We start from the raw sequence: 25,357 nt of genomic DNA, 5'->3' as shown, positions 1-25,357 counted from the left end.
TCGATCAAACCAGCCTTAAGGCGCATTAGCGCCACCTACCGGAGCAGATTGTGGAGCAGTGGATTGGCAGACAAAAGACAAAACATGAAATAGTAATCAAACCCTAAGTCCTTCAAGATTTAGGTCAGGTGAGTATGTTTAGAAAGTGTTTGTATCCATTTAGGAATTAATATTCAACGATTGCACCTGTTACAGAAAACATGACAGGGGTTGATGTTTCAGACCGTTACAGTAAATAAATCTGTCAGGAAAACATAAATAAAAAGAAATTCAAACTCAGGCATCAACATGTTTATATAATAAAAAGAGGTTGCAAATGTTTTTTTTTTTTTTAAAAAGATGTATGTCATTCAGTAAACTCTGCTGTCCACATTAAACTGTGATTGGTCCAGCCAGTGCTGTGCACTCAATTGAGAACAGAGTTCCAAAGACAGAGAAGAAGTGAACATAAAATGCTACTAAAAATGATGTATAGATCAGGTACAGGAAATAATTTGTTTTATTTAACATTTATTTATCCAGGAAAAGTCCCATTGAGGTTAAAAACATCTTTTTCAAGAGAGTCCTGCAAAAGTTACACAACATACAGACAGCAAGTAAAGTTATTTTTAAAAACAGTTAAAAGCCATCAAAGTTATAAAAACGAAGCTCATATGTTCTCAGCTTGGATTTATAGGCATTTTAAGAAATAAGTTATTTTCAAGTCTTTTTGCAGCATATTTAATGTGGAAGGTGAAGAGTGGACGAAGGCCGTTTTTCCCAGTTCTCTGCGGGCGAATGGAACAGCTCGCAACAACTGATGATTTAAACATAAACTTTAAGAATCAACACTTCTCTTTGCGATTAGGTTGCAGATGTAGGAGGAGAGTAGCCTGAGCGTGGCCTTGGAAATGAAAGTGAACCAGCGTCCCAGCCAGCTGGTGGTCAAAGAAGGCCATCCCACTTGAGAATACAGTTCACAATGATGGGCCCGGGCTCCACAGTTAGTAATAAACCTCAGAGAAGCATGATTAACAGCATCAATCTTACTTAGGCACTTAGCTGAAGCATTCATATATATCAGGTCTCCATAATCTAAAACAAATAAAAAATGACGTTGGTGACCACAGGTGGAAGTGATGGGTATGAAATCCTGTTTTATGATATAAATCTGAATCTTATGTTAGCCTCAGGTGAAATCATTCTGCCCATCCTTGCAAAGAAAATAAAACCTGATCTGATCATCTGTAACAGATCGGTCAGGAGGGCCAGTTCTGTCCTCTGGACTCTGTAGAGGAGGTGGGTGAGAGGAGAATGTTCGTGAAACTAACGTCCATCATGAACAATCCTCTCTCACCCCCTGTGTTGGAGCCATTGATGCAAGCTTTTCGTATATTCAGAATCTATTATGTGCTTTGATGTGTGTTGTTCATGCCTGTGCAGCATGCTTAACTGACTATAGCTGCTGACTGGTTGCTGCTCGGAGCATGCTGCCTGTGTTTGCTTGGTTGTTTCATTCGAATCTGTAGAGTCATGGTAGCACACAAAACATTTTGTTTTATTTTACTTTGTAACTTTGGATTTGGATGTAAAAACAAAAAAAAAAGCTTTCAGTAAAGGATTAAAGCGAAGTACCTTGGACTGGAGTTTTTTGTCAAGTAGGCGTCAACCATATGTTTACAGCTCTGCAGTTTGTGTGAACATTTTTCTGGTGAAAATAAGACAGAGGCACACTAACACCCTGCATGACACTGTGGGGAATCTGAGCAGCTGCTTCAACAGCTGACTGAGATACGCACCCTGCAAGACTGAGCGCTACCACAGGTCCTTTATTCCATCTGCAGACAGCATCACCACCTCATGACTCTGCATGATAACCATCAATATCATTAATGCTGCACACTGTGTGTGATTTGAATAACATCTGATCCGTCTTTCCACAAGTCAAAGTGTAAATAGTGTTTATGCCTGGTGTTATTTAATTCGGTTGTACTTTTCTTCCTTTATTTAATTCAAACATGCTTGTAGATGGGGTTTTTTTTAACTTTTTTTTATTGATGCTGTTTATATTCCTGTTTTCAAGCTTTTGTATCAACTACATGTCCCCCAAGGTGAGGGATCAATGAAGTTTATCCTTGTCCTTTTTTCCTAAATGCAAACTCATATGCTTTGTCAAATCAGAAGAATCAAAGAACCTTTTTCCACAGATCTTACAAATTTGCAGCTTCTCCATGCTGTGCATTCTTCTCCTGTGTATCACTAAATCACTACTAATTCTAAAACTTTTGCCACAGTTTATGCAGGAATATGGCTTTTCACCTGTATGAATTCTCTCATGCCGAGTAAGCTCAGCTTTCCGACGGTAAGATTTCCCACAGGTGAGACAGTTGTACGGTCTCTCACCAGTGTGTATCCTCATGTGGATTGTCAATTCACCATGATGTCTGTAATGTTTCCCACATGTTTTGCATATAAAGGGCTTCTCCCCTGTGTGGGTCCTCATGTGGACATGCAACACACCGCTAAATCTGAAATCTTTTCCACATATGTTGCAAGAAAATGGCTTTTCTCCTGTGTGGACTTTCAGGTGTCTCTGCAATCTGGAATTAAACTTAAAAGTTTTCCCACATGTGTCACAGCTGAAACATCTCTTCTCTGAGTGTGGATTGGACTGAACATGTTCTCCTTTCCTTAGTTCTGGAACACTGTGGCCACTTTCTTCACAAGGAGGAATCCCCAAGAAAGTTTCAGCCTCCAGCTTCAGGTCAAGCTGCTCTCCCTCCTGACTGGTGCTGACTTCCTCCTGCTCCTCTTTAATCTGTGGAGGCTCTGGCTCCTCTTGGTCCAGACTGGAGTTCTTCTCCTGGTTACAGAGCTGCTGGTCAGAGAGAACCTCCTCCTCCTCCTTATAGACATTCTGCTGTGGGAGCTCTGGAGGGAGACACAGGAATATTACAAAAAAAGAAAAGAAAAGTGGGCTGCTGACGTCACTGATCAGAAACGCAGACGTGAGGAAAGTATTCAAACAATCGACTGAACACTTAAATGGATCATGCAAGTTGTACAAACCTATTCTGTGTAACTTTATCTCGGGATGTAAAACAACATCCAGCAGTCTGCGCTGACGGTCGATCTCTTCTTCGTACTCGATGACAGTTCTTTTGAAAACACTGAAGATTTCTTCAGCAGCAGCTGTCAAACGCTCGTTGACAAAACCCCGTAAACACTCAATAGAAGACATGTTTGCTTTCTGATGAGTGAAGATAAAACATTTTTAGGAGCAACACATCGTCTGAAACATTTCCATTCATTAAGGTTTTGATCCCAGCAGCGCCTTCATTGTGTACTTCCTGTTGTTGTGACACAGTTGAGCTCCGACAGGGAACATCCGTTAGACATTCGTTCCGCTTTCAAAAATAAACTTCTTCCATGCTTTTTGTTTTATTTTTTATTTATTTTAATGACACCATTTACATAGAGGAGGCATGACCAGAAACAAACTCCTTCGTCAGTATTTCACTTACAGATTTCCAAAAGTCAATTTCAAGAGGCCACATTTTGTATAATTTTTATATTATAATTTATTTATTTTTAAACGATGCGGGTACCCATAGTGTTTTTTTGTTTGTTTTTTTGTGGGATTCATGGACTGTATTTACATTAAAAGCAGAAACATTTGATAAAGTGTAACTGATGTGGAAACAAAAACAAAGACAGACATTTGATTTAAAAGAGATGAGCATGTTCACACAACTCGGAAACAATGACAATTTGTGAACATTAAAAAACATCTGAAAATTATTTTATAAAACATCTTCTGAATTAGGGAGCAGATAACCTAGTGGTTTGGTGACTCCTCTACAGAGGCATTAGTCTCCCGAGCAGGCGGCCCAGGTTTGAGCCCAGCTTGTTGCTCGGTTTTCTTGCTCACACAAACGTATACAAGAACAGGAAATCCAGGAATACTGTGGAATATGTGGAAGTGTTTCACTTCCATTAGATCAGAGTAAGAAGATTTATGATGAGTTTAAGGGTAGTAGGTTTACTGTTCTCATCATTAAGTCTTATGAGATTTGTTTTATGGAGTTGAGCACACGTAATATATTTTGCCCGACTTATCTCATGGAAAAGTTTATGTGACAAACAAGTTCAAGGTTTTGACTTCCATGCGGACCAAGCCGCACAACTTGCAGGACTTCAAGGATCGACTGTGACATCTTGGTGCCAGATACCTCAGCACACCTTTACAGTTCAAGTGAAGTTCATGTCTCATCAGGTAAAGCCTGCTTCGATCCTGACCTGACGAGAGTGGTGAGTTCACAATATGAGGCAGGTGGTCATACGGGCTGATTGGTGGAATCGTGGAGTCTTCTCATGTGGTCTTTCAAGGTTTTTTTATCTCGCAAAGATTTGCCACAGGTGTTGCAAGTAAATGGCTTTTCCCCAGTATGAATTAACATGTGAGCCTTTAATTCCAACTTCACGAAGAATCCTTTTCCACAGGTGAGACAGGAGTGAGGCTTCTCACCTGTGTGTCTTCTGACGTGGTTTGAAAAGTTACCTCTTGAATTGAAAGATTTGCTGCATATTTTGCAGGTGTAAGGCTTTTCTCCCGTATGAATTCTCATGTGGGTGAGCCACCCGTCTCTTCGAATGAATCCTTTTCCACAGGAGAAACAGGAGTACAGATACTCACCTGTGTGTGTTCTCATGTGTGCCGTCAATTCACCTTTTGCTCTGAAAGATTTGCCACATTTTTCACAAGTAAATGGCCTTTCCCCTGTATGAATTCTAGTGTGAATTATCAGCTGTGAATTCAGAGAGAAACCTTTCCCACATGTTTTACAGGAGTGTGGTTTTGTGCCTGCGTGGGTTGACATGTGGACTTTCAAAGAACATTCTCTTTTGAAACTTTTTCCACACGTTTTGCAAGTTTTTGGCTTTGAACGTTTGTGGACTTTTGCATGCGTTTCCAGTAAGCTTTTGAAACCGAATAGTTTACCACAAGTTTTGCATACATACGTCTTCTTACCGGAGTGAACACGCATGTGTGTATTTAACCATGATTTAAAAATAAAACCTTCTCCACATTCGTCACATCTGAAGAGCTCTGCAGCCGTGTGAGGATCACATTGAGTCTCTGACATCTTTGTGTCATTGTTTCTTGTTTGTTGACATTTGTTCTTGGGTTTAAGATTCACATTTCTACTTGATAAGGTTTCTCCCTTCTTGTTGTGAATCTTTGATATTTTACGTTTTCTATTTCTTCTTTTACCTCTTTTTTGGGGGGATGTTGGTTTTGATATTTCAGTTGATATAAAGTCTCCCTGCTTGACTCCTTCAGGACCTTGGTTCTCAGAAACTTGAGAGTTGTGACAGGGGAGCTGAGGGTCACTGTTTGCTTCTGGATCACTGTGCTCACTTTCCTCATAAGCAGGAATCCCCAAGAAAGTTTCAGCCTCCAGCTTCAGATTAAGCTGCTCTCCCTCCTGACTGGTGCTGACTTCCTCCTGCTCCTCTTTAATCTGTGGAGGCTCTGGCTCCTCTTGGTCCAGACTGGAGTTCCTCTCCTGGTTACAGGGCTGCTGGTCAGAGAGATCCTCTTCCTCCACACAGACAGGCTGCTGTGAGAGCTCTGCAGGGAACAAAGAGCACACATCATGGTATTACTGTTAGAGCTGGCCCAAGGCATAAGCAAACTAAGCACCTGCCTAGGGCCTTGTGGCCACTAGGGGGCCCCCAAGACCTATCAACAAAAAAACATATATAACTTTTTTTTTTTTTTTGCATGTATGACTGATGATTTCTACATAATCAAATATATATAATTGTACACAAAACAATGTAAGGTCAACAGAGTGCTGCTGATGATGTCGGCCTAGTGATTCTTCCAACCTGTCAAAGCTCTGCTGCAGGTGTGCCTCCTGCCTTGCAGTGCACACTGTGCAGCCAAAGCCTCGGTAGAGGCAAAATAATGTCACAAAAGGTTCACATGTGGATTATGGTAGTTTATTTAGATCTTTTTTTTTTACTAAACTTGCTGCACATAGTTATGTACATTTACATAGTTTAAGTACCTTGTTATTGAACTTTATATTTGTTTTAAAACTATTTTTGTTACCTTGCATCTGGTAACTCTGTTCATTAACATTATTGAAATATTTGATTTAATTCTCTTTGTTGTTAAACAAACTATTACTATTTTTATATATCTAGGTGATTTTATTGTTGCACTTAATTGTTGTTCTTGCATTATAAATTATTTTTGCACCTTGCTGTTACGGGGGTTTTTTTGTAACCAAAACGTTACATAAAACCTGAATGTTAAACCTCATGCCACTCTTGCAGCTGAATGTTCTACATTTTGAGAAAAGGAATCACATGTGACACCCTGGACATCATTCATCGTTGGTATTATTGCATTTGTATTATGTAAAAACATGCCAGGCTGACACTAGGACAATATAAACAACACTACCAGAGCCGCAATGACTTCATAGTGTGTGAATGATCAACAATCAATATTATAATATAATAGAGGTCCCTAAAATCTAATTTTGCATCGGGCCCCATGGAGGCTGTGACAGGAGAGAAACAGTGGATTAAAGTCCGTACACTGTTTATATCAGATATAAACCGAGCTCCTCACTTTAGAACAAACCTTTTCTGTGTAAGTGTATTTGAGGGTTCCAAACGACATCCAGCAGTCTGCGCTGACGGTCAATCTCTTCTTCGTAATCGATGATAGTTCTTTGAAAAACTGTGAAGATTTCCTCAGCAGCAGCTGTCAAACGCTCGCTGACAAACTCTCTCAAACAATCAACGGAAGACATTGTTTTGGTTTTACATGTGTGTGTGTGTTTTTAAAGGTGAGGTTCGATCAATGCATCTTCTTTCAAAAGAACAACTGATGCTGTCGTGTATTTCATCTCCGCCGTGTGTTACACTATTAAGGACCGACAGGGAGCGTGCTCTAGTATTTGGTTCCTTCATCGTTTCCTCGTGTTTAGATTGGCGGGTGATTGTCGAGCTGTTGATTGGCAGATAAAAACAAAACATGAAATAGTAAACAAACCCAATTTCCTTGAAGAATTAAGTCAGGTGACTTTGTTTCCTTTGAAGCGTTTCCAAGCATTTTTTTTTATCGTGACATTTTACTTAATTGTCTATCGATACAGAGTCCAGTTCCTTTCTGTCCTCTTTATGGCACATTTTTGACAGACTCTGACTCAGGTCGTCTTCAATGGTTCAAACTTCCAGTTTGATCTTTTCCATTTAAAAGAACTAACTAATTCAGCCTTGTACGTCTTACCCTGTGGATGACTCCTTTTACTTTACTGTTCCTGCCCAGCCCTCTACCCAAATGTGCACATTTTTACATTACATTGAAGATATGACAATAAAAGTTTCAGCCTCCAGCTTCAGATCAAGCTGCTCTCCCTCCTGACTGGTGCTGACTTCCTCCTGCTCCTCTTTAATCTGTGGAGGCTCTGGCTCCTCTTGGTCCAGACTGGAGTTCTTCTCCTGGTTACAGAGCTGCTGGTCAGAGAGATCCTCTTCCTCCTTATAGACATGCTGCTGTGGGAGCTCTGGAGGGAGACACAGGAATATTTAGAATAGTGGGCTGCTGACGTCACTGATCAGAAACGCAGACGTGAGGAAAGTATTCAAACAATCGGCTGAAAACTTAAATGGATCATGCAAGTTGTACAAACCTATTCTGTGTAACTTTATCTCGGGATGTAAAACAACATCCAGCAGTCTGCGCTGACGGTCGAGCTCTTCTTCGTACTCGATGATAGTTCTTTTGAAAACTCTGAATATTTCTTCAGCAGCTGCAGTCAAACACTCACTGACAAAGCCACGTAAACATTCAATCGAGGACATTGTTATGTTTATTTATAAAGCAATAAAACGTGATGCAACAACACTGAATTGTCGCGTACTTTCGCACACAAAGACATCCCGACAGCGAAAGTGTAAAACGCGTTTGTTCAGCTTTATCTGTGAAATCAATAGTTAATGTTATATGTAGTTAGTGTCATAATTAAAATGGACTTTCTATGCTCAAAATTTGTCTAATTTAATTTATTTTATTCACACATTGTTTAAAGAAAAGACAGACAGGAAAACAAATCGAATTAAAATAAATAATGTGCAGGTGAAAAACCCATGGATGGACATGATGAACATTACCTAAAAGACATGAACACATAGGTCTCTGGAATAAAATAAAAATAATAACAACACAAAGTAAAATATCAACTAAACGTGTTTTACCCGATTTAAAAAATGACATAAACTCATTGAAAAACGAAGAGAGCAAAACAGGACACATAGGCCTACTGTAAGCTGAGAACATGACAAAAATAAAATTAGATCAATTTACTAGGCTATACATTACCTAGGCTACAAACCTTTCTGACATCAAAGTTATTTTACGTCTAATTTTGCATCAGGAAAAAGTCCTCTTTTATAGTGTGCTCTGTATTTGACTCTACTGGATCTGATGAGATGTAGTCTATGATACAGATTAGAAACGGAATAATACAATGTGAGTTATCTTATACTCCGCTCCAAGAGATGGTGGTAGTGCACCAAATGTACCTAAAAGCTTTTTTTCTATTTCTTTTTTACAAGCGCCGTTTAAGAAGAAGAATATCCACCGGAAGAAAATAGGCGACGCGGGCTGTCGTGTAACTTGTATGAATACACTGCTGATGTGAGTCCATTAAAAACCCATCGTTACACCTTTATTATATTGTAATAAAAAATGTCTTCTATTGAGTGTTTACGGGGTTTTGTCAACGAGCGTTTGACAGCTGCTGCTGAAGAAATATTTGGAGTTTTTAAAAGAACTGTCATCGAGTACGAAGAAGAGATCGACCGTCAGCGCAGACTGCTGAATATCATTTGGAAACCCGAAATAAAGATGTCAGGGATAGGTGGGGAAAACTCTTGTCAACAGGAAGTCATTATAGCCCACATCCAGTTGTTTAGATGCCACTTGCTTTATGTACACTTAGTCATAATAGAAGTAGGCTTGTATCATTTTGTTTTGTGTCCCTCTCCAGAGCTCCCACAGCAGAATGTCTGTAAGGAGGAAGAGGAGGATCTCTCTGACCAGCAGCTCTGTAACCAGGAGAAGAACTCCAGTCTGGACCAGGAGGAGCCAGAGCCTCCACAGATTAAAGAGGAGCAGGAGGAAGTCAGCACCAGTCAGGAGGGAGAGCAGCTTGATCTGAAGCAGGAGATTGATAGCTTCATATACACCCCTGCTTATGAAGGCAGTATCGACAGTTATCCAGAGCCCAAAAGTGATCTCCAGCTTCTCTCTCAAAATGTTCATGTACTTGAGAGCCAAAATCAACAACGCAGCAGGCGTGAAGTCTCAGGATTGACTGAAAATGCAGAGTCACAGTCAGGGACTAGATATGACTTGCATGAAAGTGACAGTGACAATGTAAACAACCCCAACTGGTCAGAGAGTCACTGTAATAATGAAACGGGTAAAAGTGAGTTTAAATGTGACACATGTGGAAGAGTTTTTAAGTATGTTTCACTTTTGCAGAGACACATGAGCATCCACACAGGGGAGAGGCCATTTTCATGCAAAACATGTGGGAAAGATTTTCGATTGAAAGGCTCTTTGAAAGTCCACATGAGAATTCATACAGGTGAGAAGCCGTACATCTGCAAAACATGTGGAAAAGGTTTCAGCGACGTGTCGATGTTTCGAAAACATGCAAAAATCCACCTAGGTGAGAATCCGTATGTTTGCACGATGTGCGAGAAAAGATTCTCCAACATTTCCTTCTTGAAGACCCACATGAGAGACCACACGGGTGAGAAGCCATATACCTGTGACACGTGTGGAAGGGCTTTTCGCTTTGTATCACTCTTGCAGAGACATGTGAGCATCCACACAGGTGAAAGACCATATTCCTGTACGATTTGTGGGAAAAAGTTCAGACTCGACGGTGCCTTGAAAGTCCACATGAGAATCCACACAGGTGAGAAGCCGTACCTTTGCAAAACCTGCGGGAAAAGATTCAGTGACGTGTCATTTTATAAAAAACATACAAGAATCCATACAGGTGAGAAGCCGTACGTGTGCAAGACCTGCGAGAAGGGATTCTTCAGCATGTCAGCTTTGAAGATCCACATCAGAACCCACACTGGTGAGAAGCCATTTGTCTGTGTAACGTGTGGGAGAGCGTTCAGCTTTAATGAAAACTTGATAGTGCACGTGAGAAGAGCACACACTGGGGAAAAGCCCTTCCTGTGCAAGATCTGTGGGAAAGGACACTTTCGTAATTGTGACCTGAAAAGCCACATGAGAACCCACATACGTGAGAATTCTTTAACTCACATAACTGAAAGCGAATAAAAAAAAAACATCGCCTCACATACACAAATTATGTGAAGCAGGATTCAGCATGGGTTGAGTGAGGAGCCGATGCAGAAAGTGTGGGAAAGGATTTCTTCTTAAAATTCTTTAAAACACCTGAATAACAATATAAACAGTGCAGATTCTCTGTCCTCCTCCAGAAGCTTCACATCTTGTCAAACATATCCTGTGACTTGTCTGTTTCTTCCTCTTGACTTCCCTACATTGTGTCAGAGTTACTTAGATAGAGAAGTAGATATACCTGCAGCATCTTTTGAGACACTTATATTCTCTATATTCAAAGGAAAAAGTTAGTTTCAAAGTGAGTGCAGAGTAATTATTGTGCCAAATCTATTTATTACAAATATGTTCTTCTTCTAAGCTTTACATACCGTATTTAACATCCATGTAACTAAGAGGCCTGTAGCATAAACAGTAGGTCAGACTGAACACCTGAGAGGCCACATAAATGTGTTATGTCAACATGTAAGGAAGTCCTACTAAATGTAGGTCCTTGTTTGTTCAGTTTTCGTACACGTCTACATATAATGTCTGAAAAGTCTGTGTTGGAATAAAACACCTGTTTTATATAGAAATAAAGAGACTTAAACTCACACAGTGGTGAGAGGCTGTTTATTGGACTTCAGTGTGATGAAGCACTTCTTTAAAAGGCCACAGAGAAGTCACCGGTGAAAGACTGTCACTGCAGCACAGAGGTTCCAGTAATAGAGTCACTTTACACAAGCAGAGAGTTCCTGAAACGTTGATGCAAATATTGCATTTGAATTGATCTGATTGAAAAGCAGTGAGCATGGCATAGGTCAATTGTAAAAAAATGTTTTCACCACGTGTACGAATCACACATTTGCAGCAGTGTATTCTGTGTAACTACGTAGAAAATGTTTATCTTAATAATAGCATATAATACCGAAGCGGAAAGTTTTCCTTTTAAAAGGACTAACATTTTTATATTTCTGTCTGGAATAATCTTTTTTTATATTTGCACTCCTGAAAATGTTTAGCTTGCTTCTGACATTTTTACACAAGAGTTTCCCTTTTTTGTTGCTTTACAGACAATGAGTTATAAATAAATAAAAACAACAATAAAAAAGGATAAAGTAGGCTGTTCAGATAAAGATTCAAAGAGAAATAAAGGACAATCCCTGTAATATTTATTTATAACCTTATATACTTATACTACATAAGAAATGCAATAAAAATGTACAAAGATAAAAAGACACACACACACAGAAATGTGCAGATATGAATGTTTATTGAATTGCAAAAAACCTCTGGGACATTTGTATAACAGAACACAACCCCACCTGTGCTTATTCCACCCGCCAACTGTTTCATTTATTTTCTCAACATAAATCAGAGCGTGGATATTTTATTTTGCAGGTCTCCTCTGTGGTTCTGGCTCTTTAGTGCTATTTGCTATTTCATCTCTTTGCTATTATTTGAGATTAATTTACAGTAACTGGCCACTATTTTGACAATAAATCGATTTTAAGGCATTTATGAAGCAATAATCTCACAAATTTGGCATCGAGTAAATTGATCAGACTGATAACATGTATCAATAGTTCAAGAAGGCACATTTACATTCAACAGAACTTCCTCTGTATTTAGATCTGACTTCCCTCAAAGATGTTTTAGAGATTTCATACACGACTATTGACTACCATGTGTTCTGATATCTATAACATTTCAAACTAAAATGATTACAAGATCAATAATAAATAGAGATTAAGTAAACCATCAACCACACACACATTACTCTACTTTGACAGACGTTTGCACTTAAAATAAAACCAGAGATTCCCATTGTCATACAAATATATGAAGAGAAATGTACAGTAAGATATGCACATTCAATCAGGAAAGATATAGCAAATGCAGAAAGTCTATTCCAGCTCATGAACGTGTCTACGGGAGTTACATCTCAGTTGCCATATAGAGGCATCCGATATAAAAAAAATCTCAAAGTTTCAACAACTAGGATTATATTTGTGATATAAAAGTAATCAAGTATGTCACTGTAATATGTATTAGCATGACCAAAAATCATCTCGATCAAACCATCATGTAAAGAGACACTGCTTTATCCATTTGACTAATATTTTTAATGATTCCCCAAATGCAGTTTGTAAAAAACAAAGTATATGAAATACACAAGGTGAAGATTAGTGAACATAGACATTTTAGTTAATACAGTAAACATTTTACATTAATTACAAAGTTGTGGTTGTGTAAAGTCAGAAGGTGACCATATAACCACAGGAGTTTCAGCTTTCTTGTTTATAGTGGTTTGTCCTTGTGCTTATTTAAAGGTCACATATTATCCTCCTTCTAACAAGTTTCAATATGTCTCAGAGCTTCCCAAAACATGACCTGTGAAGTTTTGTTATTAACCCACTCTGATCCTGTACTTAATCATGCCTTTAAGCACCTCTATTTCAGCCCTGCTCAGAACAGGCTGTTTCTGTGTCTGTAGCTTTAAATGTACTGTAAGTGAGCTGTCCGACCACGCCCCTCCAGAAGTGGAAATGTTTCCGATTTTTCCGCTCCGTGCTCCATTGTTTACGGTGAAAAAGTTGACTCAAAACAAACACCTTGCTGTAGGAGTGTCACCCACCTGGGGGGCGGGGTTAAGCCCTGAGTGTAATTACTTTTAACTACGCGTACGCAAACGCATGACATCAGCCTTGCATATCCTGCGGTGGTTTGGAGCGTTGGTTGTCCAAGTACTCAGCTACGCCTCCACGAGATGCAGTATGCAGTGTTGAGTTATAAGACCGGATGTGACAACATCAGAAACACTGAACAGCTGTACAACAATGGCGGAAAGTTTTGAAAACGACATAATAGATCACGTCTGTAACTACCAACATCTGTATAATGTGTTGTTGCCGTAAAACAGCGACAAGTGACTTCCTCGAGTTTCGCACGTTTGTTTACCTTTCCAGAATCTCTTGTTCGATGTATTACGCGGTCTAATTTATGTGGTGCTCCCTCTAGAGGAATCCTCCAGTAACACGCGGTGTACAACAGCAGGCATGTAAACGTCTACGTTCACAAAGCACAAGTATGAAAAGTTTAAAAGCAAGTGCATTTGAGCATTTTTTGCCCTTTGTGATGTAACAAAGGTAAAATATCTGCTCTTTCTATTTGAACATACATTTTCTGAAAAGTGGAGCAGGCAAAGGACGGAGAGGATGGACTTTCCTCATAGTGGAGGGTTTTTAGGCAATCTAAGGACACATATTAGTGTTAGAAGAGCATGGCAAAGCGTATTTTGCATCTGTAACCTTGAAAATACAATACTCACAATAAGTTAGGGGTATCCTTAGGTCCTCAGTGGGTTTCATACATAAGGTGTTTGCTTCACTTCAGTGATTTTTAGGAAAGGGAGGCAATTGTATTAGGGTGATAGACACACCTCATTTTGTGTTTTCCATATAATGTCACCTGACCTGAAGCCTATAGAGCCTGTCTGGGAGCAGGGAGTGGATGCTCGTACCCCACCCCCATGTGACCTGGCAGAACTGCGTGGAGCACTTGTGGAGGAGCGGAACGCATTGCCTCAGAATAACATCATGAGGCGTCGCTGTCAAGCCGTCATTTCAGCAAATGCTGGAGACACCGGCTACTGACTGTCAACTTTGGTTATTCTGGGCTATCTTTGTTATTGTCTACATTGTTAATAATGCACTGATAAAAATGGTGCTTATTCTCATTTATTAATAGTATTATCAAAGGGAACGATGACTTATTTCATTAAAATTTAGACCAAATAGTAATAGCACTCGTGTAAATAACAATATCCCTGACTTATTGTGAGTGGTGTATGTAGATTGAAAGCACACGAGTAAAACTTCTCTCACTCACGGTGCACTAATGAGGTTCATTTCTGTGAATTTGTACAGTATGCGTTGTGCAGTGAAACAGGAGAAGTAAATAGTTCCACAACTACAAAGTCTGTATGTAATTTTATGTGCCAGCATATGTCTGTTAAAGTGCAGAGAATTATTTCTTCTTCTGCCGTTTCAGCGGGGTCGACTCTAAGCTGTGTGGGTTTTCGAGTGGTTCACCAGGGAATTCATGTGCCTAAAATCTTTCCCGCACGTTTGGCAAACAAACGGCCTCTCCTCCGAGTGCGTCCTCATGTGAACTGTCAGGTAACTGTTGTGTCGGAAAGCTCTCCCACACGTCTGGCAGACAAACGGCTTCTCGCCTGTGTGAATACTCATGTGCCTTCTCAATACGGACAGGTCACTGAAACCTTTACCGCAGGTCTTGCAAAGGTGCGGCTTCTCACCTGTGTGTGTCCTCATGTGGACTTTCAAAACACACCGGAGTCGGAAATCTTTCCCACATATTCGACAGGTGAACGGCTTCTCACCCGTGTGGATACTCATGTGCGTTTTCAACACTGAAAGGTCGCTGAAGCTTTTACCACAGGTCTTGCAGAGGTGGGGCTTCTCCCCTGTGTGGGTTTTCATATGCCTAATTAATACTGAAATGTCACTGAATCTTTTATCGCAAGACTTACAAGCGTATGGCTTCTCTCCCGTGTGGGTTCTCATGTGGACTATCAAGTAACTGCTCTGTCGGAACTCTTTCCCACATGTTTTGCAGGTAAACGGCTTCTCGCCTGTGTGGACTCTCATATGTTTCACTAAAACCGAAAGCTCACAAAATCGTTTTCCGCAGGTCTTGCAAATGTGCGGCTTCTCCCCCGTGTGGGTTCTCATGTGGACTTTCATGACGCTGCTCAGTCGGAAATCCTTCCCGCATATTTTGCAAGTGAACGGCTTCTCACCGGTGTGGATACTCATGTGCCTTCTCAGCACTGAGAGGTCGCTAAATCTTTTACCACAGGTGGGACAAAAGCATGGCTTCTCACCAGTGTGCACACTCATGTGCCGTTTTAGTACTGAAAGGTCACAGAAGCCTTTACCACATGTATTGCAAAGGTACGGCTTTTCCCCCGTGTGGGTTCTCTGGTGCCGCTGCAATTTGGACTTACATGAGAAGTCTTTACCACATGTGTCACACTGGAAAGACTTTTTACCTGTGTGCGCGTCAGGGTGAACTTCTGGTAAGTTAGATTTGTATACATTGAAAATGTGACTTAAGCTGGTCTCTGGTCGTTGCCCTTCATTTCTCGTTAACTCAAAGTCTTTAAACGCATCTCCTTCCTGATTCTGGCTCTTAACTTTATGAGGGCTAGAAGAGGGGTCCTCCTGGTGTACGTTCAGACCTGGTTCACTGTGGCCACTCTCATCATAAGGAGGGTTAAAAATGAAGGTATCAATCTCCTGCTTCAGTTCAAGCTGCTCTCCCTCCTGACTGCTGGAGGCGTCCTCCTGTTCTTCTTCTTCTTTAATGTGTGAAGGCTCTGGCTCCTCTTGGTCCTGACTGGACTTCCTCTCCTCGTCACAGAGTTCCTGGTCTGAGGAAGCCTCCTCTTCCTCCTCTGTGCTGCTCTGGTCATGCTGCTGTGGGAGCTCTGTGAGGATGAAGGACACAGAAAATACTCAGTGATACGGTCTTTTTTCTTCTTCTATTGAGTGGTGTAAGAACCTGACTCACCTATTCTGTTTAACTTTAATTCTGGGTTCAAAACGACACCCAGCAGTCTGCGCTGCCGATCCATCTCTCCCTCGTACTCGACGATTATTCGTTCAAAAACTACAAATATTTCCTCAGCAGCAGCGGTCAGTCGCTCGCCGACAAACTGTCTGAGATAGTCAACTGATGACATTGTAGTTTCGCATTAATAAACCACAGGAAAGGACTACAATGTCGCCTTCTTCTTCGTTTGACGTTTGCTCGGAGCTCAAATTGTATTTTTATTTACTTCCGCTTGGTGTCACACTGTTACATTCCGTCAGTGGATGTGGAGGAACTTTTCGCTTGGAATTTATCAGCGTACTGAAAAAAAAGAGTGTTTATTTTTGGCACCCTTTGTGCATTTTTTTTGTTTAAGGTAATAACCGTTTTTTTCAACTTCTCTTATGACATATTTGCCTTAAAAAAAAGTAAGCAGTTAACGACATTAAAATGATTATATATACATGTATATATAATCACTACTTAAAACTATATATATATATATATATATATATATATATATATATATATAAAGCATTTAAAGATGGCTGTTCTCCGCTCTCAATACACACACAATCTCCAATCTTTTAATAGAAATTGTTCTCCTTAAACCATAAACTACTAATATATGGCTTTATACAATTAGTTGCATAGTTGTACTTCATTACATTCAGTGTTATTTGTAAAGCAATAATGCAACACTGTTGGCATGCTGTCATCACATAGCACATGTCAGATTAAGGATATTCACATTTAATGGGTCTGGAAGGATTGTTTTTCACTCCTAAATACAATATCTAAATTTAAATCAAATGAATTCTGAGCTGATATAAATAAATGTGGAAAAATAACTATAGAAACCACACCTTTGATGGCAGTCAAATGATCACATTCACTACCTTACCTGTTGTTCTTTTAAACACTTATTGTAAAACCATTGTTTTCCATTCCAGGAAAATGTTAAGAAATACTGTAACCACCAGAAATACAAGGTTTAAAAAAAAAAAAATCATAAACAATGTATTACTATGTATACTAATGTATTAAAAAAAAGTGAACACTCAGTCACAATCAAAATGTCTTCATAGGAATTCTTTTTTGGTAATCGGGGAGACTTCTGAGTTCATGTGTTTAAAGCTAGAACTAAATAATCAATGTGTATCGTAGACATGAGACTCATTGGCTTTGGTGGTCATGGCTTTGCAGTAGAGACACATTGAATGTACACTACTTATCCTTATGGCCATGAGTGTTGAGTTTTTTCACTAACATGGGTGTTCATATGAACCAACAAGTTGCTAACCTGCACGAAGTCTCTTCCACATGTTTTGCAAACATACGGTCTCTCTCTTGTGTTGCTTCCTATTTGGATATTCCAGGCATCCCTCTGTTGGAAAGCTATCCCACATGTTTTGCTATGTCTCGTCAGAGAGGAAAGGACACAGAATCCTTTCCCACATGTATTGCAAATGTACGGCCTCTCCCCCGTGTGGATTCTCATATGGACTTTTAAGACACTAGTATGTCTGAAATCTTTCCCGCATATTTCACATGGATAAGGTTTCTCACCCGTGTGTATTCTCGAATGCCGTTTTAAACCTGCAATGTCACAGAATCGTTTATGGCAGATTGTGCACATGTGTGGCCGCTCGCCTGTGTGTGTTCTCATGTGTAAATTCAGTTTTGAATTACATGTAAAATCTTTTCCACAAATTTTGCACAAATAAGGCTTCTCATCTGCTTGAACGCTCAGGTGTGTCTGTGATGTGGAGTTACACCAGTTGTTGCTGGGATTGTTTTGGTTAAGTTGATTGCTTGTTCCTGGCTGAGAGTTTCCGTCTGATCCTCTAACAGATTCATGCTCTTCATCTGTTTCATCTTGGTTCTCTGCACCATAATGGTTGTCAGAGAGGAGCCATTTGTCACTTAATAGTTCAGGCTCGCCTTCCTCATGAGAAGAAGAAGTTGACCCAAAAAGATCAGTCTCCCGCTTAAGTTCAGGCTGCTCTCCCTCCTGACTGGTGCTGACTTCCTCCTGCTCCTCTTTAATCTGTGGAGGCTCTGGCTCCTCTTGGTCCAGACTGGAGTTCCTCTCCTGGTTACAGAGCTGCTGGTCAGAGAGATCATCCTCCTCCTCCTTACAGACATTCTGCTGTGGGAGCTCTGGAGAGGGACACAAAACAAAATGATACAAGCCTACTTCTATTGTGACTAAGTGTACATCAAGCAAGTGGCATCTAAACAACTGGAAGTGGGCTATATCTAATGACTTCCTGTCGACAACAGTTATCCCCACCTATCCCTGATATCTTTATTTCGGGTTTCTTTATTTCAGTAATCTGTTGAGGCTCTGGTTCCTTTTGGTCCAACATTGAGTTCCAATTCTGGTTACAGAGCTGCTGGTCAGGGGGAACTTCCATATCCTCTTTGAAGACATGTTGCTGTGGAAGCTCTGCAGGAAAACCAAAAAGAAAAAAACATTAAGCGTTAGAAGGAAATACTCCACAGATGGAGGTTAATGCTCTCAGACAAGGACCTTAGGTGTGAAAGACTGATTCAATAGACATCCTCACGCGGTAACAAAACACTGGAGCACACGAATCACACAAGTTATCTAATTTCAGTGTAAAGGACTAACATCTCAATGATCTCTGCGTCTTTCTCAGAGTCAGAGTGACTAAAGAAAAAGCATCTGTTTGCATAATCACAAAAGAGCAGACAGAAAATTACTAAAACAAAACAAACAAGTTAAGGTAATAAACTCCAGGATAGTTACACAATACAAGGAAGGTAAGTGAACAATTGAGTAATCCGTCTTTTCTTTAATTATTGACTTACTATTGTTGTAAATGAGAATCTGTCGATACATGTTTGATTGAATCACATGATTTATGAATAAAAAACACATTTACAAACCTATTCTGTGTAACTTTATCTCGGGATGTAAAACGACATCCAGCAGTCTGCGCTGACGGTCGATCTCCTCTTCGTACTCGATGACAGTTCTCTTAAAAACTCTGAAGATTTCTTCAGCAGCAGCTGTCAAACGCTCGCTGACAAACTCTCTCAAACAATCAACCGAAGACATTGTTTTGGGTTGTTGTTTTTTTATGTAACAATAAGGGAGAGTCGATGTTTTATTTAAAGACAAATTAATGTAGTCTGGTCAAGTCTCTCCACTCTGCTTTGTTCTATTTACTTCCGCTGGGTGTTACACTTTTGAGTTCCGACTGTTGGTTGCAGTATGGCAGTGTAGGTCAGAGCAGGTCTGCTATAATATAGATTTTTAATTTTACACTGCATCAGTAGGGAGAACAGTTTTCTAACATTACAAAAACTCTTAAATGTTTACACCATATATATATATATATATATATATATATATATATATATATATATATATATATATATATATATATATATATATATATATATATATATACACTCCTGTCCGCTAGGTGGTTTGCCAACCGCCAATTAAACTAAAGAAGAAGATCAATTTCCGGGGGAATATTTCACGACGGCACTACTTCCTGTTTTGCTTTTGGAGCAAGCTTGCAAGAATTTACTAGACACGTTTGACAATATAGGAAGAAGTGCAAGGAGTGATATTTAGTGTATGGTGTTCAGCTGCGTCTTATAAACAGTCTAAATGGGTGCACATTACTGCGCCATATGTAGACAAACAACGTTTAACGGAAAAGGACACATCTTCGGGAAACATCACCAAAGCAGACTGAGAGTTGTTCTACTAAAGTTCTTAGAGAAGGTATCGTGGCCATATAACATTTACTACACAAGCTTTAGTTTTTGACAATCTTTGCGTGTTTGTGTATACGCGCGTGCATGTTCGTGTGCATAATGAACATCACCAATGAACAAATGTGACAGATACTCGTGCTGTTTTTCCTGTTGTTGATTAGTTTGTTCACGGGTCCTGGAGTTTAATGTAAAATGACAATGCAATAATTCATATATTATCTATTATTTCACTTCTTTAAACTTGAATTTAATCATTGAGAATAACCAGTAAATAAGGGGGGAAACACCAACACATGTTAAAAGTTCATAATATGACCAAACAACATTTCACCCTTCCATAAGTAGAGATGCATTGATGCACTTTTTAGCAGTTCTGATCTGATTGTGCTACCTATACCGATATTTATTCTGATGTTTCTTTTTATTGTGATTAATATTGTTGTTGGTGTTATGTGTAAAGCTCCACAAAGCTGTAGTAAAGCCATCATTGCTTCTTTTTGAAATAGCAACATTCATAAAAAAAAAAAAAAAAATCATTAAAATACTCATAACTTAACTCAGGACTTTTGAACACAATATAATAATTCCTTCATTCCCCCTCAAATCACCACAACCTCACTTACCTCACTGGACTGTAAAAACAAACACAAAAAAAAGTGCAATATATTTATCTTTATAGCTCCAACAGTAATCTCACATATATATATATATATATATATATATATATATATATATATATATATATATATATATATATATATATATATATATATCCTGCACTACAATGAGCAAATGCAATGAAATGTCTCTCTTATTTGCACTGTAATGTTCAAATGTCAATGACAATAAAGAAAGTCTAAATCTGAATAAATTGATTTATACTTTGTTCTGACTGCAAATACTAACAGGAAGCAGCCACATACGACAAGTTTTTTTAATCAAATATTTGAAACTGGAGTGCAATAATTGTGTTTTTAATGAAGAAGCTGTTCCATGTTGTCTTAACGTCTTGATCTTTCTTGATCGGCGGCATCAGTCCGATATCTGATGTGTAAATTACGTCAATACCGATGTTAGTCATTGGTTGTAATTCAAGTCGAACATTATGTCCTATGTTTGTTTCATCCACTGTCTTCTAGGTGAAAGAAGCTCGCCGGACACTTAAGAAACCCCAAGTCGAGAAGTTTGACTGTACACGACACAAGCAGCAGTTCTGGTGTTACTGCTGTGAGCTTGAAGTTGACAGAAATGTAACAGATGGCAACATGACTGTCCTGTACGGGGGCTTATTAGAACACATGGCCACGTAAGACAATAACGAAATAAAACCACTGACAAGGTCCAAATGAATATGTGTTCTGCATTTGAAAGGAGAGAAAAAAAGTATTTTAGTTAGAGCTCATACTGCAATTATCAAGCAGCTTATTTTCCCAATCTAACAAACAAAGGGATTTGTAAAAGTTGTTTTGATAGGTGTTTTTAATTTGATCTGTTTTCAGCCCAGAACACAAGAAGAGCACTCACAAGTTCTGGTGGGAAAATAAGGCCGACCCGAAATATAGAGACAAATTCATCATCGCAGAGGACGAAACTGAAAGGTAAGCCTGTTAACCTGATGAGCAAAAAGTCTGTATTAAGTTTAAGTTTGTTAAAAATATGATAATCTGTTCATACCATGTGTTGTTTTGTTCCAAGATTTAAAACTGAGGTCGCAAACGCCTTGGAGTCATTTGTGGAAAACGAGGACGAGTTCATTAAACAGGTAACTCAAAGTGGCTTTTTAAACAAACAAGACTCAGACTCAAGCAGCAAATCAAGCAGCTCCCTGCATGTGTGTGTAGAATTTCACGACAATCTGTCCTATAGCTGTTGTGACATTGCACTTTTTAACCCATAATTGTTTAACTGGTGGCTCGAGAAGTCAAGAGAATCCCTTTTTATTATCTGAAAGAAATGTCTGTGCACCTTGGATGTATGATTAAGTGCTTTTCCCACTCTATCTTTTAGACACTGACACATTTTCGAAAAACTATATGTCAGTAAACGCATGCCTGTCGGGGTCTATACAGGAAAAGTCAGTTCAAGTTCAGTGTACCATGAATGTCTGTGTCAACGTTTGCAGGAGTCTATTCCACTGTTCTTTAAATGTGTCCATTTGAACGAAAGTGGCGGTCGTCTGTCATTCAAATCTGTTCTTCCACTGTTTAAACAGCTGTTCTATTTTAACAGACAGAAATCTGCTGATGTGAGATTCCCCCCCCCCGCCTGTTTTTCTTTTCATTCCTGCAGCAAGCTGATCACATCAGGACTCAGGAGAAGCATCGCCAAGACGTCCTTCAGTCTCTTTTAGAGGTTTGTTTTCCAGGGATGCAGTGGCTGTATCCGTCAGTGTGGCTTCCACTGTTTGTTTGTCACGATAGAGAGTTCCATGTCAGATCAGGAATATCACCATTATTCAGCCAAATGCCTGAAACTGCCAAAGTAGACAGCCGAGGATCCTCTGTTCGAGATCCGTTCTAAATCTGAAAATAGTTCTGGCTGGTGCAGCCATGTATTTAGTGGCTACGGTGATTCGAGAAGAGGGTAATTTGCCTCTTCAGGTTACAGTTAAGATGACAGGCTGAGAGCAATATGGTCAGATTTGGATTGAGGTTGAAATAGTAAAACCAAAGTGTAAATACAGAGTGGCTCTAAGATGATGGTGGTAAAGCTCAGATGTATCACTTGACTAGTGCTCAGACTTCCTCTATGAAACACTGTTGGCTTTTCCTGAATCAATATCAGCGTGATGCAGAGCTGGAGTTCTTCAATGGATCCAACGGTGCAGACCTATCTGCAGAGGACGCTGTCAGGTAACACTGTCCCTCCTTTACGTTTGACCCTTCTTGCATTGTATCATTAATGGCTCTTGGTCTGATTGGTTTGGGACTCCTCTTGTTGTCTTTGGAACAGCTCTCCTTTCACATCTCAAGGATCCAACCAGCAGGCGGGTAGCGGCTCTGTCGTGTCAATGGTTGAAGCACCGCGGGCTGCAGCAGGACTGGGCCTGACTTTCATTGGGTATCAGGTAGAGACAAACACATCGCGAGAAGAACGTGTTTACGTGAAATGACAATGTTTTTTTCCTAATCCTTTTCAAAACACGTCCTTCCTCGTTTCTGTGTTGCAGGATTCCTCAAACAGTGGAAATGTTTACACAGGTACTGAAGAAAGTTGAACTGTTGTTACTTTAAACGACTATTGTATAACGTTAATTGTGTGTTAAATTATAACTCCTCTTCTGTATTTTTTAAAAGACTTTGTTTTGTGTTTCACTCTAGCTTAGAGTATATGATGGAACTGTCACTATTTTTCAGTTGTGTTTTCCTTGCTTTCCAAAGCATGTGAAGAAACACAGTTTATATGATGGCTGACAGTCTAGTTCACGTCTAATGTATGATTGATAAAGCATACTCACATAGCCTGTGCGTGTCACAGGCGCTGTCCCTCCTTGGCTCCAGGACGATCCTCTGGAGGGAACCTCGGGAGCTGCAGCACGTTCAGAGATCGGCCCATCGCTCCAAGAGTTCCTCAAACAGAGTAACAAACACACCCTTTTTAAAAAAAAAAATGTAGACGCTTGAGGACATTTTTCATATGCAAAACCACTGCAATAGGACTGCTGCACATTTGAGAATCAAAGCACTTTAGATGATTACCTGTACCTGATCTTGGTCTTAGTCAAGCTTAAAGACACAGGTTAAACCCATGCCATGACCACTTATTTAAAACGCAAGGCAAAAAAAACATCTCATAAAGATTGGTGTAGTACTGTTAACATGTTCCAATTTGTCATCTTTCAGAGGAGAAAGAGAAGCTGAAGAAGCTTCCTCCAAACAGAGTGGGAGCAAACTTTGATCACAGCTCGCAGACAGATGCCAACTGGCTCCCCTCCTTTGGCAGAGTGTGGAACAGTGGCAGGCGCTGGCAGTCCAGGTAAGATCACAACAGTGTTTATCAAGCCTCAGTCTTATCTAGCATAGTTACATATTAACACTCTGCTGCCCTAGTTCCATTCGTTTCAGGTCACACATAGGCACTTTGATATACTGAATGACACTCAGTTTAATGCAATATAAGTGAAATAGTGTGTATATATAGTTTTTACAAAAGTTATGTTCTTCTCCATTTTTATAAGTATATACATAAATTCAGTAGATTAGACTTGCTGGTCAACGTTTTACTTTTCATTGCATTTTAATATAACTTTTTCTCAACAGGCACCAATTCAGACAAGAGGAGGGTCAGAAGAAGAGGCAGAAGAGGAAGAAGGAGCACAGCACAGAGGGGTCAAAAAAAGCCAAATCTGTGGATCCCTTGGCAAATTTAGACACTTAACATTCAGTATGATGTGTGAGAATCCTTAAGTGTGTGTATGTGTATAGTTTCACAGATGTAGTCTGATTAAGCCACTAAGTGTTCATATTAAGCTTCTTAAGAGCTGTCATTGGTTAAAAGCACAGACTGACTAAACTACGCTACTGTTAGCAAAACTATGTATTTAAGTCTGAGTTTGCAATTTTACAATTTGGAAAGTTTGCATTAAACATAAGAATTATGCAAATATACAAATAAAAGCAGAGTTTATATACTTTGTTTTATATATATATATGGGGTTTTTTTTCATGTTAAAAATATGTTAATGATTGATCTAACTTCACAAAATCCTTTCAACATAATGCATGAATGAAAAGGTGAACAATCATCCTTTCATATGAATTTTTCATGAAAAATGGAACACACTTCTTCAAAATCACCAGAGGGGTAAAAACCTCATAGATAGAGCTGCAATTTATTTATTTATTTATTTTTTACCAAGTACAAGTTTTGAATCAGCAATTTGAGATCTGAAGATAGCGTGACTGTTCTGACAAGAAACAGCAGGGGGCGCAGGACAACCAACTTACAAAGTGGACGACATGGCATAAAGGCCATCTGTTGATGCCAACATTTATCACAAGCTTTTAAAAAGATGAACTAAACAATGGCTTTTTCAGGATGTATTAACGAAGAATGTATCAATAACATGATCACCAGCTCACATTTATCAACACATTATCTGTTTTGCAGTTAAACCACCACAAGCGTTCATTCCCCTTTTCTAATGCATGATAAATTGCTGGACAGGTGTGTCACTTTAATCGAGTGCTGAGAACTGAGACTTCAGCCTGTTTCAAATCCCTTATCATTGAAAAAGGAAGCTAGTTAATATTTACAGTTTATGGTTTTAACACATGTTCTTCTGTGTGTAAGGGGTACTATTGCTCTGTAAGTTCAGTACTGATTCCCAAAATCTACATTGAAGGTAGTCTGACAAGAAATCCGAATTCTTCTTGGGGGGGGGGGGGGGGGGGAAGTAACCAAGCATTCGTCACATTTTGCTGTTATTTTGTGCCTGCGACTAAACATTGTGTACAGGCATTGATGGACATTTTAATTTCTACATTTACAACTCCAGGTAAAGGGCAAGGGACATAAACCAATTTTATATCATTACCTTTAAAGGCATGCATCCTTGACTATGTCTGTTATCCTGAATTAATCTATGAAAATGTAATGAGTGTTATG

At 39.4% G+C, this 25,357-nt stretch overlaps 6 protein-coding genes across 11 annotated transcripts; 2 read left to right on the top strand and 4 right to left on the bottom strand.

The window, feature by feature from the left end:
• Positions 1-493: 493 nt before the first annotated feature.
• Positions 494-19,153, bottom strand: LOC306820290 (uncharacterized protein). Of its 5 annotated transcripts, none has more exons than XM_079338109.1 (3): positions 18,905-19,153; positions 18,285-18,440; positions 494-2,910 (listed from the first exon to the last, which is right to left on the bottom strand). In XM_079338109.1, the coding sequence occupies exons 1-3, from the start codon at positions 19,074-19,076 to the stop codon at positions 2,099-2,101; spliced, it is 1,140 nt and encodes a 379-aa protein (XP_079194235.1). In that variant the 5' UTR covers positions 19,077-19,153; the 3' UTR covers positions 494-2,098. The 5 variants fall into 5 exon arrangements, with proteins under 5 accessions (XP_079194235.1, XP_079194238.1, XP_079194234.1 ...); XM_079338108.1 differs by lacking the exon at positions 494-2,910 and adding an exon at positions 16,550-18,151 and having other exon boundaries at positions 18,905-19,151; XM_079338111.1 differs by lacking the exon at positions 494-2,910 and adding an exon at positions 16,550-18,151 and having other exon boundaries at positions 18,895-18,980.
• Positions 3,413-6,926, bottom strand: LOC306820275 (uncharacterized protein). 2 transcript variants are annotated; one of them, XM_079338088.1, is made up of 3 exons: positions 6,641-6,802; positions 5,875-5,935; positions 3,413-5,614 (listed from the first exon to the last, which is right to left on the bottom strand). In XM_079338088.1, the coding sequence occupies exons 1-3, from the start codon at positions 6,677-6,679 to the stop codon at positions 4,317-4,319; spliced, it is 1,398 nt and encodes a 465-aa protein (XP_079194214.1). In that variant the 5' UTR covers positions 6,680-6,802; the 3' UTR covers positions 3,413-4,316. The 2 variants fall into 2 exon arrangements, with proteins under 2 accessions (XP_079194214.1, XP_079194213.1); XM_079338087.1 differs by lacking the exon at positions 5,875-5,935 and having other exon boundaries at positions 6,641-6,926.
• Positions 7,107-7,869, bottom strand: LOC306820338 (uncharacterized protein). Its single transcript, XM_079338157.1, has 2 exons — positions 7,695-7,869; positions 7,107-7,568 (listed from the first exon to the last, which is right to left on the bottom strand). Exons 1-2 carry the CDS (start codon positions 7,864-7,866, stop codon positions 7,360-7,362), a joined length of 381 nt encoding a protein of 126 aa, XP_079194283.1. The 5' UTR covers positions 7,867-7,869; the 3' UTR covers positions 7,107-7,359.
• Positions 8,574-10,512, top strand: LOC306820260 (uncharacterized protein). Its single transcript, XM_079338062.1, has 2 exons — positions 8,574-8,924; positions 9,054-10,512. Exons 1-2 carry the CDS (start codon positions 8,753-8,755, stop codon positions 10,367-10,369), a joined length of 1,488 nt encoding a protein of 495 aa, XP_079194188.1. The 5' UTR covers positions 8,574-8,752; the 3' UTR covers positions 10,370-10,512.
• Positions 11,621-16,362, bottom strand: LOC306820253 (uncharacterized protein). The gene is made up of 2 exons (XM_079338051.1): positions 15,968-16,362; positions 11,621-15,884 (listed from the first exon to the last, which is right to left on the bottom strand). Exons 1-2 carry the CDS (start codon positions 16,137-16,139, stop codon positions 14,434-14,436), a joined length of 1,623 nt encoding a protein of 540 aa, XP_079194177.1. The 5' UTR covers positions 16,140-16,362; the 3' UTR covers positions 11,621-14,433.
• Positions 19,154-19,423: 270 nt separating the features above from the next.
• cenatac (centrosomal AT-AC splicing factor) lies at positions 19,424-24,380 on the top strand. Its single transcript, XM_079338147.1, has 11 exons — positions 19,424-19,757; positions 20,890-21,056; positions 21,250-21,348; positions 21,446-21,512; positions 22,040-22,102; positions 22,535-22,602; positions 22,703-22,817; positions 22,920-22,950; positions 23,228-23,329; positions 23,593-23,725; positions 24,010-24,380. The coding sequence occupies exons 1-11, from the start codon at positions 19,641-19,643 to the stop codon at positions 24,125-24,127; spliced, it is 1,080 nt and encodes a 359-aa protein (XP_079194273.1). The 5' UTR covers positions 19,424-19,640; the 3' UTR covers positions 24,128-24,380.
• Positions 24,381-25,357: the final 977 nt, after the last annotated feature.

The sequence above is a fragment of the Symphodus melops genome (genome assembly GCF_947650265.1).
Source record: "Symphodus melops genome assembly, chromosome: 1".
In the NCBI taxonomy this organism is placed as follows: domain Eukaryota; kingdom Metazoa; phylum Chordata; class Actinopteri; order Labriformes; family Labridae; genus Symphodus; species Symphodus melops.
This window is presented reverse-complemented; position numbering and strand designations above follow the sequence as displayed.

Excerpts from the sequence above, each read along its gene's own strand:
- LOC306820275 (XM_079338087.1), bottom strand. The coding sequence starts at position 6,812 with ATGTCTTCCGTTGATTGTTTGAGAGAGTTTGTCAGCGAGCGTTTGACA. Across the intron at positions 5,615-6,640 it reads AATACACTTACACAGAAAAG|AGCTCTCACAGCAGCCTGTC; the intron begins GTTTGTTCTAAA and ends TGTTCCCTGCAG.
- LOC306820338 (XM_079338157.1), bottom strand. The coding sequence starts at position 7,866 with ATGTCCTCGATTGAATGTTTACGTGGCTTTGTCAGTGAGTGTTTGACT. Across the intron at positions 7,569-7,694 it reads GATAAAGTTACACAGAATAG|AGCTCCCACAGCAGCATGTC; the intron begins GTTTGTACAACT and ends GTCTCCCTCCAG.
- LOC306820260 (XM_079338062.1), top strand. The coding sequence starts at position 8,753 with ATGTCTTCTATTGAGTGTTTACGGGGTTTTGTCAACGAGCGTTTGACA. Across the intron at positions 8,925-9,053 it reads AATAAAGATGTCAGGGATAG|AGCTCCCACAGCAGAATGTC; the intron begins GTGGGGAAAACT and ends GTCCCTCTCCAG.
- LOC306820253 (XM_079338051.1), bottom strand. The coding sequence starts at position 16,139 with ATGTCATCAGTTGACTATCTCAGACAGTTTGTCGGCGAGCGACTGACC. Across the intron at positions 15,885-15,967 it reads ATTAAAGTTAAACAGAATAG|AGCTCCCACAGCAGCATGAC; the intron begins GTGAGTCAGGTT and ends TCATCCTCACAG.
- LOC306820290 (XM_079338108.1), bottom strand. The coding sequence starts at position 19,076 with ATGTCTTCGGTTGATTGTTTGAGAGAGTTTGTCAGCGAGCGTTTGACA. Across the intron at positions 18,441-18,904 it reads GATAAAGTTACACAGAATAG|AGCTTCCACAGCAACATGTC; the intron begins GTTTGTAAATGT and ends GTTTTCCTGCAG. Across the intron at positions 18,152-18,284 it reads AATAAAGATATCAGGGATAG|AGCTCCCACAGCAGAATGTC; the intron begins GTGGGGATAACT and ends GTCCCTCTCCAG.
- cenatac (XM_079338147.1), top strand. The coding sequence starts at position 19,641 with ATGGGTGCACATTACTGCGCCATATGTAGACAAACAACGTTTAACGGA. Across the intron at positions 19,758-20,889 it reads TACTAAAGTTCTTAGAGAAG|GTGAAAGAAGCTCGCCGGAC; the intron begins GTATCGTGGCCA and ends ACTGTCTTCTAG. Across the intron at positions 22,818-22,919 it reads TGACTTTCATTGGGTATCAG|GATTCCTCAAACAGTGGAAA; the intron begins GTAGAGACAAAC and ends TCTGTGTTGCAG.